Source organism: Dromaius novaehollandiae, chromosome 3, assembly GCF_036370855.1.
Source record: "Dromaius novaehollandiae isolate bDroNov1 chromosome 3, bDroNov1.hap1, whole genome shotgun sequence".
Lineage (NCBI taxonomy): Eukaryota > Metazoa > Chordata > Aves > Casuariiformes > Dromaiidae > Dromaius > Dromaius novaehollandiae.
In genome coordinates this window covers 105,731,349-105,746,667 of record NC_088100.1, presented here as the reverse complement: position 1 = coordinate 105,746,667, position 15,319 = coordinate 105,731,349, and the positions used below count along the sequence as shown (strand labels likewise).

General features: G+C 38.3%; 2 protein-coding genes across 5 annotated transcripts in view; one reads left to right on the top strand and one right to left on the bottom strand.

Moving 5' to 3' along the window:
* The window catches only part of SPATA17 (spermatogenesis associated 17), a 100,688-nt gene extending 86,943 nt beyond the window's left edge, over window positions 1-13,745 (bottom strand). For all 4 annotated transcript variants that reach the window (XM_026108486.2, XM_026108503.2, XM_026108494.2 and 1 more), the window contains exons 1-3: window positions 13,625-13,745; window positions 8,130-8,219; window positions 5,934-6,015 (exon numbers count right to left, since the gene is read on the bottom strand). In XM_026108486.2, coding sequence (XP_025964271.1) covers window positions 5,934-6,015; window positions 8,130-8,219; window positions 13,625-13,692 — 240 coding nt within the window. In that variant the 5' untranslated portion in view covers window positions 13,693-13,745. The remainder of the gene's footprint in view (window positions 1-5,933; window positions 6,016-8,129; window positions 8,220-13,624) is intronic.
* Window positions 13,746-13,927: 182 nt separating this feature from the next.
* Window positions 13,928-15,319, top strand: part of GPATCH2 (G-patch domain containing 2) — a 125,617-nt gene continuing 124,225 nt past the window's right edge. Inside the window, exon 1 of the mRNA XM_026108199.2 lies at window positions 13,928-14,199. Coding sequence (XP_025963984.2) covers window positions 14,144-14,199 — 56 coding nt within the window. The 5' untranslated portion in view covers window positions 13,928-14,143. The remainder of the gene's footprint in view (window positions 14,200-15,319) is intronic.

Sequence of the window (15,319 nt, the reverse complement as noted above, 5' to 3'; positions counted from 1 at the left end):
GGTAGTCAAACTAGGAGCTAATGGAGATATATGATCATAAAATGCTCTCTGCTGAGTTTGATAATCAATGGTGCTCTACTGAGAGTAGAATAACAAAGCAGAAATATTCACAAGTGCTGGTGACACGTAGTATTGTATGATTTATTCACTGGGGTTCTTTTAGCCAAAACTCACAGAAACATAAAAGGAATTCATATTTCAAGACGTCTGGTTTAATGAAAAATTCAAAGAAATGCTGTCTTCAGTCGAAATCGTTCAAGGATACGGATGCAGTGATGGAGCAAAATTGTGCCTTCCAACCATCTGTACTAAATGTTATGTACTTAGCTGCCTCCCGAGTAATCCTTGGGAATTTTGTTTCATTTAATATTCATTTTAACATCATAAAATCATAAATACAATGATATCATGTTACAGTGAATCCCCTGATATAGAAAACATTTCCTGAAGTCCTGGTTTCCTTCCAATAAAGTAGAATTCCTCTCCTAGTGAACAAATCCCCTATTATACTAAGCAATCACTTGGCAGCATAGGTTATTTTAATGGATACATCACTTTAAACTAAGCTTTCACATCTGTTCCGCCCTCTAATTACAAATGCAAAATGAACATAATTCACAATTGTATCATAAAAAGTAAAATATAAGTACTCTGAATGCAAGAGTATGTCCTTTATTTAGCACAACATGCAGCTTTTATGTGTTTCTCATGTTTTAGACACAAATCAAAGGCAAAAGTGCTTTCCCCTGATATAGTGATTTTCTCCCCCATGGCAAACAGGAATTCTCTATAAAAGGGTTTCACTGTAATTAGTGTTATTTGAATTGCCTAGTCTGATCCAAAGCAAATTGTCTGTGGAGAGCAGCAGGACTGGATTATTTATCAACAGTCTGGGCAATTAAGAAACAGTTGGCTGCAATATGTTATTTACAAATGAACACAATGATGCTACTTCATTTTAAATTCTCTTTCTTCATTACATTAAGCAAGGCATAATTCCTGCAGTTTAATTAAGGTGCATTTAAAATGCTCACTTTAATATCATACAGTTCTACTAGTAATACAAACGATAGAAAAGATATTTTTTGTATGAAAGAAGAATGCAGGACTGCTAAATTGCAAAAAAAGTTGCTCACATATATATATGCATATACACATATATATGTATACACACAAACACACACACACACACAGATATATATATGTATATATAAAAGAGGGAATTTCAGTCCAAAGGTATGAATTAGAAGAATTAGTGGACTCTGTCTCCACTTTTCTCTCCATAAATGTTTTCTGAGTGATACTATCTGCAGGCAGCTGATTTTGCAATAAAATAATGGTTGCCAGGCCTAAGTACATTCTGAAACTATTAGATTAAATTGATACAATTTTGCTTTGCAGCTCATATTTTCTTTCTTTGGAAGGGAATGCAAGAGTTGTGGCACCACAAAATAAATAAATTACATTTTTAATTGAAATTTCTACATTTAAAAATGATCATTGGATTTCTGTCCCTCAAGTGATTAAATTAAACAATCTCACACTTTTTTGTTTATTCTTCTTATATTTGAAGGCTGTAAGCACCTCGGTCTGAATCCATCCTATTTCCCTGAAGCATCTAACTTGGATGTGTAATATCATTATCCTCTTTATGTCACCAGTATTGAAAGACAAGTGGAACCATTTGCACTCTGGAGCTGACTAAGCTTTGAAGAGCTCTGCAAATGCACCTCCCTGTATTTTTTACAGAGACGGCAACTAGGCTCCTAACTTACATACTGAAGTTAGGTGTGACAAATTCAGGCCTCACTCTAATGTTACTTAACAAGGTCACTCACATCAGAAATGTGAGCTGAAAGGCCTGTGCAGCCATCTAGTTTCTTTTGCAAATGGATTTGCCCTCTGTTTTCTAATGCCAATTAGAGTACAATGTACTAATTCTGCTATTACAAGTGCTTGAGAATGTATTCATCCCTAGTCACTAAAACACTGGCATAACTTCGTGCTTCGACTCAAATTTTTTCTGTCTTCCCAGTAAAGGCTTGTTTCTGAACTGGAGCCTTCCTATCCAGTTCTGAACCATTGTTTGTAATTATCTCTGATATTAACATATAAGTTCCCCTACTAGTTTATTTTAAAGGTTATGATTCCAAAATATATTTGGACCTTTTGTGTATAAATTGCTGTACTGCCCTTAATCCACTTTCTCCTTTTCTTACTATTTAAAAATATGTTTGGGCTCCACCTACAAAAGAAACATGATCTGTTCCTGATAAGTCTTTTTATTCTTTATATAGAAAATTCAAAGTGACAATTTCCACAGGAAAGCAGAAATTTGACTGAGAAGTTGGGAATGGGCACTTTTTTATACAGTGAATAGGCATTTGCCTATGTATTCCTATTGGACTGCAATTATTTAAAACTGGTTACTGAATCGAAGCTAAAATATTTAAGATGCCACATCAAATATTCACTTTTTTCAAATGCAGCTCCTTCCAAAGTGAGCTGAAAACATGCCCATTTTGCATATCAACCTCATATAACCATGAGGTTATTTCACATGAAATGTGGAATTCCATTTGCCTTAAGAGGTGATTTCTCGTCTTTAAGAAGTACTGTAAAGAGAAACATTGATATTTAGTTTGATTTATGTTCTGGTGTTTATCTGATTTTAAAATTCATCCTTTCCTGCAGGTCATGCAAGACTTTCAGAATCCAGGACTATCTATACCATTAAAGCAGTACGAAAACTATTACGAGCTCAATTCTTAATTTTAACTTGAGACTACTACTAAAGAAAAGCTTTTTTTACCAGTTGCTTTTAAATATATGTCTATATAAGTAAAATATAATATTTTAAATAAAATATATTTAAAATATTTTAAATATAGACATATAGACATATAACTTAGGTGAATAAAGACCATATAGAGTTTGTATGTATGTATTTTAATGATCACAGGAAGAGGCACTAGAGGAGTAACAAATGGAATACTAGTCGTGATGCACATATGGACAGCCAATCTGATGGGCCTCAGCCTTTGTTATTTTCCGCATCAGTACCACTCACATTTCACAGTTTTGAATATAATCATTAAAATGATTTATTATCAAGTAATCATGGGTATTTTGTACATATGCTTTGCCTTGTTTGCTGGCAGCAGATACCAATTCAGTCATTATCAGCAGACAAATTTTAAACTGACCAAATTTTTTTGTATTTAAGAAACTATCATGCCAAACATATCTTTGTGTTTCATTATCAGGAGTCATCACAACAGTTACAAAGAAGATTCAGTGTGAATGTTAACTCATCTTTTAACTTAAAAGTTGCCTTAAGCTGCTGAAAAGCTTTTTGTTTCATTTTAAAATGTTACAAATTTAGCCAGTCGTGATCAAGTAAAGATAGCACAACAATGAATGTAGGGAATGAACTTAAACTTTATATCTAAGTCCAATCTCCCAAAAAAAACATGGAATATAGCAGTCTAAAGGGAGAAAGAGGTGCCTTTTTATGTGCTACTTAAATGGCTTTCAAGTCAGCCTCCATGTAAGTTTGTGAAATTTAGTCCTCTTCAATCAAAGAGATAGCAAGCACAAAATGAAGCATTCGGGGACAATGGTTTTCCAGTGCTGATTGCTGTACAGTTCATAAGCTTGCTGGAAAGCTTCAGTTTCTCTAAGGCCCTTGCTAATACTGGATAACTGCTGCTATCCAGAAACAGAAAGGATTCATGATCTGATTCAGAATGTGTGTTTTAAGTGTGGGCTTGCTCTTTTTTGTCCTACGTTATTCCACAGAACTTCAGATTTGGCAGGGGCTTATCAGTTATGTTTATCTGAATAACTACATTTTGAACCAGGCTTTATTGGTCATTATTTTTTTTCAGACACTATATATTTTAAAATGTAAAACTAAGGGTTTTTTGATGCTAGTTATTTTGGCTTGGTTATTACAGAGAATCTGTGTTAATTTGAAAGACTCCTTTGTCTTAAAACTAAGCTGTCAGAATATTTTTAAAAATGGTGGACAAAAGAAGAAAGAGGTAATAAAATAAAGAGATGAATTAAAACAGCTTCAATTTCATAGAATCATAGAATAGTTGAGGTTGGAAGGGACCATCGGAGGTCATCCTGTCATGGGGTGCCTATTCCAAGGTGACGCTGCAGGCTGACTTTCTGGGAAGAATTATCTTGCCATCTCAGCTATGTGGCACCACTCAGAACAGTGCAATGCACAGTAGGCATGGTCATGATATGTTCTTCTGGTACCTTATTTGGGCACTGCTGTTTTTACAACACTCATATAAAAGTAAGTGTCTGAACTGACATCATTCTGATTAAAATAGGAAACTCATTACTATCTACAAAGAAATTTGAGCATTTGCTGGCCGAAAGATAGCTCCTTAAAATTTTTTGTGATTGAAAAAATGTAGAAAGACCACCGTTAGATTTTTGTCCTGCTTAAGCCCTCATAATGACCTGATGATCAGATGCCAGAAACTGACACTGATGATTCTTATTTTCAAATCTTGAAAGGCACAGAGACACACAAATTACCCTGCTTCTGAAGCACCAATCCACAATGTTTTAACTGTGAAGAAACGTAGAACCAGAGAGGATGTCATGAGATAACTCGGCCTAAAACTCTGCCTGAAGTATACCTAAACCACCCATGACAAGCATTTTTCTAACTTGATCTTAACCTGCAGTAGAGGCGGTTCCACAACATCTTTGTCAATTTGTGTTAAAGTTTCAAAGTAGGTTGGTTTCGTCCTTCCCTTTTCCCAGTGGCTCCAAGGGTCCTCTCTTTTTATTAACAAATTTCAATATATACAACATTATCATGTCTCTCCTCTTTCACAGAAGGTTTTTTCAGGTTAAACAACCCTTCCCTAAAGTCAGGGACAATATTCAATTGACAGCCCACTTTTTTCAGAACAGAATTCAATACAAGCATGCAACTACCTACTTTGCATGCAAAAACTAGAGTATTGTAGAAGGTAAAATGAATATCTTAGCCTGGAAGGATGACTCATTGTTTATTAGTTAGGAAATGTAATTTGGAAGAGGTAAAATCTTTTATTGAATTACTGATAGACTTGGTGAAAAGCACACAAGCTTTCAGGCACACAAGTCCTTAGGCTTGAAATCATGGTTTATTAGGAGGTATGGACTTCAGCATGTAATATGTGAGCTACTACTGCTCAGTTTTTTTGACTTATCTGCTTTGAATGAAAGATAACAATTTAGCCATAACAAGACTAATCAAGAATAAATGACGTACAAGTTAAAAACTATTTTAATGTAAAATATTAGCATAAATTGATAAATTAGTGAAGTAAACTACCTATTAAAAACTTTATTGTTTTATGCTAAAGGCAAATTAACTTCTTCTTAATCTCCTAAACCTCTTAACAGAGGTTTTAGCTAGTATGCTAGCATACATTTTTGCTATCCTCAAGTCTATAAAGGGAATTAGATTGACTGTGATCTGCTGTGTGCCTTAAGGCAAAACCTCAAATATTTCAAGGTTCATTAAGTAAGAAATTTAAACCACTAAAACATAGAACAGCAATGCATAGAAACATTGGCTTATTTTATTAAGAATTAAAAGTTCTGTCAGGAAAAAAGCATCTCCAAAAGCTCCAATCCTGCAATTAGCATCATGTAGGCAGGCTTCTGCATGAACAGATCTCATTGCTGGTTTGGGGACTAATGCTCCAGAGCTGCAAACACTTAGGCACTAACTTAACATGACCATCATGAGTAGGCTCACTGAAATTAATGGTGCTTTTCATGGTAGTAAAGTTAAGTATGCTTATGTTTGAATACAGGATTGAGTTTCAGCTTTTTAATTTCAGGATGAATTAAATTACTTTATATTTGTGCTACAATATATGCAAACAAAATTTTTAAAACTTTTTTCCTACCTCCACCATTTTTCTGAAGTATCTTCTGCCTTGATAACCTCTCCACCACTTCTGTATAATAATTATCACACTGTTCAAATATCTAAAATGAAATATATTAACAAAACAATAATTATGTTGAGACACTACTAAAATATAACTGTAAATACTTTACTATTTTGCAATATGAAGAGTAATATACAGTGTATTATCCATACTTATTCCAAAGAAAGGACCATCACAAACATACTCTTTACTTAAAAGTATATGTAGATATGCATACAGAAACACATTTATAAACCTTTATTTTTATATATATATGTGTATATATATATATTTATACCCACATATATATGTATACACACAAACCCACACATACTTAGCTTTTGGAATAAATTGGTCACTTCAAACTTACTTATATGCACTTCCAGTTATCATTACAAAAGATTTATGAAAGAGCCTTAAGAATATAATGTGCATGGTAGTTGATATTATTTTCATGAATGGTTTTAACCAGACATACCTGACCAGTTCAGAATATTTTCAGTTATATGCAAAATTCATATGCTTTCAGTTATATGCTTACAGTTTTTAGATATTTGACAAAACTCTTAGTTATCTGGGATTTTAGACTACCTTTTTCCACATGTAAAATTAAGATCATGTAAAATTAGTTGTAAATAAACCTTTACTCTGTCCTTATCATGCATGCTTTAATATGCTACTAAAAATCTTGCAAATGATGTCTTTCAACAATTTTGCATAAAATAATACAATCGTTATTTTGGGACTGTTTACAAAAAGCTGTGTGTTGGGGCATTCATGGCAGCTAACTATGAACACCTGATTTAGAAACCTTGCAGTACATATAGCATAACTCATTGAAAGCAGGCTTTTCCAGGGAGTGATTAAAATAAACTAAATGAGAGAGTAATATAGAGCACTCACAACAGACTGTATATTGAGCCTGTGCTCTCAAGTTAGATACCACATCCAGCTTTGGAAAGAGGACGCTGAGCAGGATCAGTCTGTACACAGTGGCAGAAAAAATCCTCTTCCACACTTTATTGGTTTAGTTCTTCTTGCATGCTCTGGGTCATTATGATTTACAAATGTGTGTTTGGGAGAGAGTTTTCCTAGAGAATCAATTGACAAATACACTTGGGTTTTCACTTTCCTCCACAGCATACTGTGTGCAGAGAATCCTGGGGAAGTGTTTGCCTAATCAACCCTATGTCTTTGTAGGGGTTTCCAGCATTGAAAACATACATGTTATTCCTTTGAGGGCTGAAATACCACATTTGTTTGCCTACCAAACACCTGCATGTGATGACTGCATCCTGTGATTACACAACTGAACCAGCAATGGACAACGGATTATCAGTGTTTTATAATGAATGCACAGAATGGCTGTAGCCTATCTTTTATGACAGAAACTTTGGCCATTAAGTGATGAATATTATTCAGCCTAATAATTCTTTAGGCTTTTTACAGTATGTCTGGGTGATACATAATGACTTGTGACAAGGAAGAGGTCACACTAGATGATGTAAAAATCCCGCATAGCCTTAATTTTTATGAAGATAGAGAACTTCAAGCAAATGAGTTGACCAGTTGGGCTCATGGGTATAAAATAGGGAGGGTGGCCAAACTTCTTAACTATTCAATTATATTCTGTTTCCAAAAAATTAATATCAATGTCTTATACAGCATTTCATAGAACAAACTATTTCTTCAGTGATGTTTATTCCACAAATAGAAAAAATTATGTCAAGAAAGATTTAAAATGACTTGGTCAAATCCAGGCATAGAACTTACTTTTCTACGAGAGTCCAGCTACTAGGCACTTACTAGGCAATTTTTCTATAATGTCCACAATAGCTGAGATAAGAAATGTCTCTACATACAACATATATGAGGTATAACCTTTTTTTTTCCCAGTCATGCCAAGATTTCTTAAACAGTACTGCACACCTGTCTTGAAAAAGTGGCTATTTCCATGCCACTTACTGGTGTCATGCCATTTTAATCACACGCAGTTCTGAAAATCAAAAATTATTGTTTTTTACAGTGGTACAGCATATGTTTCTTTCTATCTAAAAGCAGAATAATAGTTAGATTTTTTTCAAAATCCTCCCATTTTCTTAAAGCCAAGCAATACTGTTTGGAAAAAAATTAAGGACTGAAACACAGATTAAAATCGGCTAAGTATACTACCTGATATAGGCTCGGACTCTGCATCCTCGAAACCAGCTCTGGATTTTGACAGCAGCTTTATACTCTTTCTTTCGGTATTCATCTACAGCTCTGAAAATACAAAAAGTAGTAAATATCTGTATAGTAGATATAGAAAATACAAAAAGTAGTAATACTTGTCAGCATGATAATCTAGTATCAAAACAAAAAAGGCTTCTAAGTTTTTCTTTTACTGTTGTAGCTTGTGATCTTTTTCACTGGGTTTTTTCATTTGTAATTAAAATTTTAATTCTGTATAGTTCAATCAATATAATTTACATTAATTGCATACCATAGAGATAACAAAGTCCCCAGTAGAGGATTGGTCACTTGAGAGGCTGTACTCAAATTGTAAAGATTTTAGACTCAAAAACAGAAAATGAACTAAATATAGAGTATAAAAAATTAAATTTATAAACTTTACTGGGAATGGAGAATAAGGAAAAAGAACACCAAAGAGCCTCAGAATAATACATAAACTATCCTCACCCATTCTTCCTAAATGATTACTACAGAAATAAATTCTTAAAAACAATAAGGAAAAGTAAATATCACTGCAAGCTACTTCAATGCTAGAGTGTCTGTAACTTCAAACTGACATAAGTTTTGTGAGAGCGTGCTTCTTACTCCTTTGTAATACTGAATATCCATGTCAGCATGTCGGGGACTTCTTTTGTTGTAGGCAAAAAATATAGATAATGCTCTAACGATAATTAGTCCTGAATTATATAAAAATCCTTTAACTATATACAAAATCGGATATCTACAGGAATATTAAATAAATTAACCGCAGTCAATATTATGGTGATAAATGTCAACTGCATTAATAAGAACTGAATATTAGGAGTAAGATCTAGTTCAAATACATTTTTTATGACCTATACAAAATATTTTACTTGCATATTACCTGTATATTATCACTGAAGAGTGATAACATCACTAATGGTGACAGACCTTGTTTGTAGAGAGGATTTAGACTTTTAGCTAGTTTCTTAGGAAGGAATTTGAAGAAGAGAACTATGAAGACGAGGAAGAGATGACTGAAAAAGTGAGAGAGAAATGTAAGAAAAGAATAATATGAATTGGAGCATGAAGCAACAAAAGCATAGAAAAGAGATAAGATGCAGAAATTTCCAAACTTTAGAAGGCCTGGAATGTCAGGATATGAAATGTGAATGTTGCATAAAAGTATGAATAAGTCAGGAAAGAGATCTGAAGAACTGGAAACAAAAGGTATCGGTAAGTAATTTGGATAGATTCTGAAGGGAAGATCATGGGGATCTTTAGCATGGAATTATAGTAGTCAAAGAAAAAGATTGTCGAGTCTTGACAGGACTTTTCACAATGGGAATTCAGAGACATGGATTTTGGAGGTAATGTAAAAACAAAACTGGCAGAGTATCAGGGTGCGACGCAGGCAGGCAAGGAGGGAAGAAAAGGAAACAAAATGATGAAGAGAGAATAGATGAAAAATGAAGAATTTGTTTTTAAGTTACAGAAGAAGAAAAGTTATCTGGAAAGAGATACCAGTGCAGTTGCTGAAGATGCAGGCCAGACATAGGTGGGGAACTGATGACTTCAAGCAGATCTTTGAGAAGCATTAGCTGTCAAAGCTTTGTGTTAAATATGGTAGCACAGGCAAATGGCAGGTGCACAGGTAGGGAAAGAAGTACAAGTGAAAGGACCCCATCAGAAATTCCAAAAATAATTCCAAGATATAGTCCTCCCTTTTCTTCTTTCTGTGAATTCTTCTACTAGGAGAACTGTAACTGTGACAAAGCAAAAAGATACCCAAGGAAAAATATGAATCTGAAAGAGAGTTTTCAGAGTGTTCAGGAAGAAATCATTACTATGATCTGCTTCAATGCTGAGGGGTGGAATCTAGCCACAAGATCATGTCTAGCTTTTATTTACATTTTTGCATAATAAAATGCCAATAACTGTCAAGTTGATGAACTTAAATATTTTAATTTTCAGGGAATTTTTACTGTCACATTTTTATTAGGAACATTTTACCAAATAGTTTACTTTGTTACACCTCCCACAGAATAACAATTAGATTAATATTAGTTAGCTCTCTAACTATCAGAGTGTTGTTTCAACATTAGTTGCCTTGGTAAACACTAACAAGAGTCATTTGTATCTGATAACTGAATATTATCCTCATTACTGATTTACTACTTTAATGTCTCTTTACTAAAGGGACATTAGCTCCACTCATTTTGTATCTGCTGCTGCAGCATGTGCTCCCACATCACATTACATGGACATGAACATAGGTTTTCATTGTCACCTGACGTGCATCAGACCTATTCCGATACCTGGAAACTGCAGAAAACAAACCATCCTTTTACTAAGACCACAAAACAAGTCAATATCAAAGCCAAAAAAAAGTCAATGTCAAAAATTTTATTATAGTAAAGAGCTCTCTTGTTCCTTTCTTGGACAGTTTCCAAGACTTCACAGGAAGCAGACACCTCCAGAAAACTTTACCCCAAGGTAAATGAGATTGATGTAAAAAGTACGAGCAGTTTGGCCCTGGCTAGGCAGCCACAATTACAGCCTGGAAACGAAGGAATGTACAACTAGCCTAGTCTGAGCTATTAGCTCCAAAACCAATCCTGTCTACTTGGCAATGGCCAATGACAATGATCTGCATCTGGAAGAGCAGAAGCCCTCTCCTCTATTACTCCCTGTTAGTTGTCTAGTCAGGCTGTTGTCTTGCCTAGCTGAGTCAGTTTACAAGTCCCTTCAAAGTTCACTTAAGCAGACCAAAAACAGACTTGTTTTTCTTACATTATAGTTCCACAAACACTTTCAACTAACAATGCCAGCAAACGGAGTCATTTCAGGTTTAAGTTGCTCAAGCTGATATCTGCCATTCTGATCAGATTGCATAGTTACCATACAGTTTGAATTAAGCTTTTAGATAGTCACAAATACTTCTCAAAGATTTTACTGAATGTCACACAGGCACACTCAAGGTCAACATCTGACATACAGATGTTACGGGGTATAAAAGTAGATTATTGAAAGAATAAGTTATAAAATTGTTAGTACATTCTCATCATTTAAGCATTAATCAGATCCTCTACATTTTAATGCTTATCCTAAGAGGGTATTTCTCAAGGTATTTCTATCGGGCCATCATTGGTAAATCCTTCCCTAAAGAGACACTTTCCCTAAAAAGACACCATGATTTTAGGAGCCCTTGGACCTTGGACATAAATGGAGTTCTGCGTAAATAACATCAGGAACCTTATTAAGCTCAGAAGAGCATTAGTAAATTCATCACCCATCTAACCACAATCAACAGGCAGGATATTGCAGTCAGCAACCTGCCCTAATCCTTAATGGAACAGAGGCAGAGTCCTAAAATAGCAAATGCATTTTGAAAGATAAAGAAAGAAAGTTTTCTAATTTGGGGACTTAATTTAAGGCACTCAATTACTATGTTCCTCCTGCAGCAGTATTAGCAAAAATACTTTATTTCCACAAGGGTCTGTTTGTGTCACGCCACATTAGATGTTTTGCAGGTTCTAGATGTTCTACACAGCTCTGTATTTAGATCTGGATAGAGAGGTGAAGAAAGAAATATTTTTATTTTGCCTCAAAATGTGTTTGAGACATATAGAAGTAAATCCTTCAGGTTTTACCCTTGCAAACAAAGCAACTTTATTTGCAAACAAGGCAACTCATACAAATAGGGTAAATACTTGGTAATCTATATTCTGCTGCACCTTCCAGTGATTTAAATTTAGGTAGATGCAAATACACTTTGATGCCAAAAGTTAATTTGTTAAGTTTAAAAGTTAAATATGGATGTATCAAAAGCACTACACAAGATATTCTGCTTTGTTTCAAGATTTTTCTGACAGCTTCATTGAAGAAGTCCAAGATTCTGACCCTAAAGAACAAAGATCAGATTACTGATCAGCTGTTCAGTGGCTGAACTGGAGTGTTTGAAGGCTCTCATTTAAATTCTCAGCTGAAGGTCTCTGAATTTCAAGAAGCTGATGGATTATAGCCTATTCTTAAAAAGGAAACAATTTGGTTTTGGAAAACTGTGCCAAAAAACAAATCCCCAAATATCAAGCATGCTGCCCTCCAATGGATTTCCATGTTTGGCTCAACCTGCTCTTTCTAACCTGAAATATGTGAAATACAAGTATAATCTGCTGTAACTGATGCTCACTTAGTGAACTGCTGTGTGTACAGCCACAAGAGTACAAGCTAAAGTTCAGCGGAAGAACAAGAAAACAGAATGCTTCACACACAGGCAGGACTTGAACTCTGTCTAACTCTTAGCAAAGTTAGAGAGCTTTGTTATTCATACTAATGATGTTGTAATTGGTTTCTAAAATGAATGCGTCAATGAACAGTAAAGAAAAGAAACCAGAACGAAACATTTATTTGCTTGGATATTAACATTACATATTTAGTAACAGCAACAATATATTTGTATGAAAGGATTTACAGTAGAGATCCATTAAATATTAAAATATTAAACCTTTTTGTTTACTTGTGTTAAAACTTTTATTCCTTAAAATCTGGTGAAAAGTTGACCTCCACCACCACCTTACAAAGAAATGAGCAGTACAAACTGTCCCACTCAGTCAAGAGAATGGTAACAGGTGATATCAGTTTGTCACTCCATAATACAGGAGATTCCAGATCTTTAGTAGAAAAAGCAACTCTTTAATCTAGTATGAAAAGACAAAACTTATCCCAAGCTGCATAACCAACTTTAGAAATACATCTCAGTTTTTAACTGGGTGGATAATAAACATCAGCTCACTTGGAAGCTGGGGGATTCTGACGCTTAATTAAAAAAAGTAGTATCTTTTGACAGGATAAGCTAAATCTCCAGTAAAAGTTATAAATTTAAGCCACAAGAGGAGGTGTTCATAGTTTATGTATATTTAATAGGGATTTATAACGTATACATTCCCTTGGTAAAATAGTTACATCACTGTAGTTCTAACAGTAACTCAGCTCTGTTCAAGATTAGTTAAGGAGAGACAAAGAGGAAAGGCACCGCTGAAAACGCTCGGAAGTTTCAGCGGCAAACGCTGAGTTTCAGGACGCTACTCTTCGCCCTGACTTAGCAGGCAGCGGAGGAGAGGAAGGTCAGTCGTTTTTTCGGGGTATGAACGGTCTCCCTAAAAGCACAGGGGCTCCCGGGGCGGCGGCCACCCCCGGCCGTCCCCAGCCGCGGGAAGTAGGTTGGGCGCGCGGCCCGCGGCAGTTGGAGGCGCGGCCCGCAGCCGTTGGGCGCGCGGCCGTTGGGCGCGCGGCAGCGCACGGCGGGGCGCAGGGAGCGCCCCTCGCCGCGCCGCCCGCCGGGGAGGGCGGAGGAGCGCCGCCATCTCGTTACGGAGGGAGCCCGGGGGCTGTCCCGGGGCTACGGCGGCGGGCAGCGCCAGCCCAGCCCGAGGAGGTGCGTGTCGCCGCGGCCCCCGCGCCGCCCCCGTTACCCGTTCCGACGGAAACACTCCTCCCGCAGGGCCGGCAGCCTCGCCCGCAGCCTGGCCAAGGTGGCCATGCTTCCCTCCACCTCCCTCGCGACGCCGCCACCATGGCAACGGGGCCGTACCACTCCGCGCGGGCGCGGGGGTGGCGGGTCCTCCCGCCGCCCCGCCGGCGGGGCAGGAGGGGCGCGGGCGGCAGCGGGAGCCCCGCGGAGCAGGGCCGCGGGCCGCAGCGGGGCCGCGGCGAGGGGCGGGCCGGGGCGCGCCGCCCGCGGGCAGCGGCCCGGAGCGGGAGGGGAGGGGAAGAGGCGTGATGGTCGCGCCCGGTTTCCTGCCGGTGCCGCAGCTGCTTCCGGGCTCTCATCATGGGGGAGTGAGGAGCAGCCCTGGCCGCCCGCAGCCTCCCTGCCCGGCCCTCGCCTGCCAGCCTCCGCCGCGGCGCCCCTCGGCCCGTCTCCGCTTGCCCCAGTCTCTGCGAAGCGGCGCCAGCCTCCCCGGGGAGCGGCCGGGGGAGGCGCCGGGTTCATGTTCCGGGTCGCTGAGCCTAACCCGACCCGAGCTCAGGCGGCGAGAAAGAGCTGGTGAGGCCGGGCCGGGGGTGGCGGGGCGAGCGCGGGGCCGCCGCGGGGGGAGGGGGCGTCTCTGCCTCCCGCTGTCCTGCGGCGTGTCGCGGGGGACGTGCCGCTGTCTGGGGCCGAGGGCAAGCGGGGAAGGGGTGGGAGCCCGCTGCCTCCGGGGGAGCCCGTCTCGGTGCCGGGTGCGAGGCTTGGAAACTTGGGGAGAGGTGCTTCCTCCGGCCCTCGCAGCGCCCCGGCGGGCAGCGGGTGGACCGGCCTGCGCCGCCGCGGAAACCGGCACGCCGGTGCTTTTCTCTCTGCCAGAGGCCTCGAGGGAGGAGGGGTGCGAGGCCTGGCAGGTGCCACTCGCATGTCTCAAAGGCTCCCTGTGTTTATAAGGGAGCAGTGGGGTGGGAGAAGAAACCTATCCTCCCTCATAAAGACGACAGCAAGCAAACAAAACTTTCATTGCAGATCTATTACTTTGTTTTTAATTGTGGTGGACCCCAAAGGGCTACCTCCTTTGTGATACAGGCTGCAGAAACATATAGCTAGGCATAGTTGCTGTTCTGAAACTGTTATATTTTGTCCGAAACAAGAATCAACAAGTGTGGTTATAACTTGTGAGCAAGAAGCATGTACACAGTTGTAGTTCAATATAATTCACGGATTTACTGTTTTATGTAATTCCAGATATTAGCAAAATGATTCTAAATAACTTTTTTTTTTTATTATGGGGCTGTAGAAAGGGAAAATTGAGTAACAGAAAGAAGAGGAAAGACAGGAGGAAGGCATGTGCAGAGAAGAGGGAAAAGCAAGTTTTGTTAGCAGGTCATGGAGCGGTAGAAAGATGAGTAGTGGAGCAATTGTTGATGAAAGCAAGATGGCCCAAACAACCAATAGGGAAGCATTTCATTTTCTTCATGAAATGTTAGGTGTCTTGTGGCTTCCAAACCTTCTGTAAACAGTGTGTTAACATTGTTTAAAGAAGCAGATTGCTTGGAAAACTTTAGATGACTATGTAAAATATTGAGACTGTTTCATGTGAAATGGAGGAGAAATATTGTAAAATATTTTCCCTCTAACTAGTGATGAAAAGGATACTTTTGTTTTGTTTTTCCCCAGTGTATGTCTCCAAAGATGA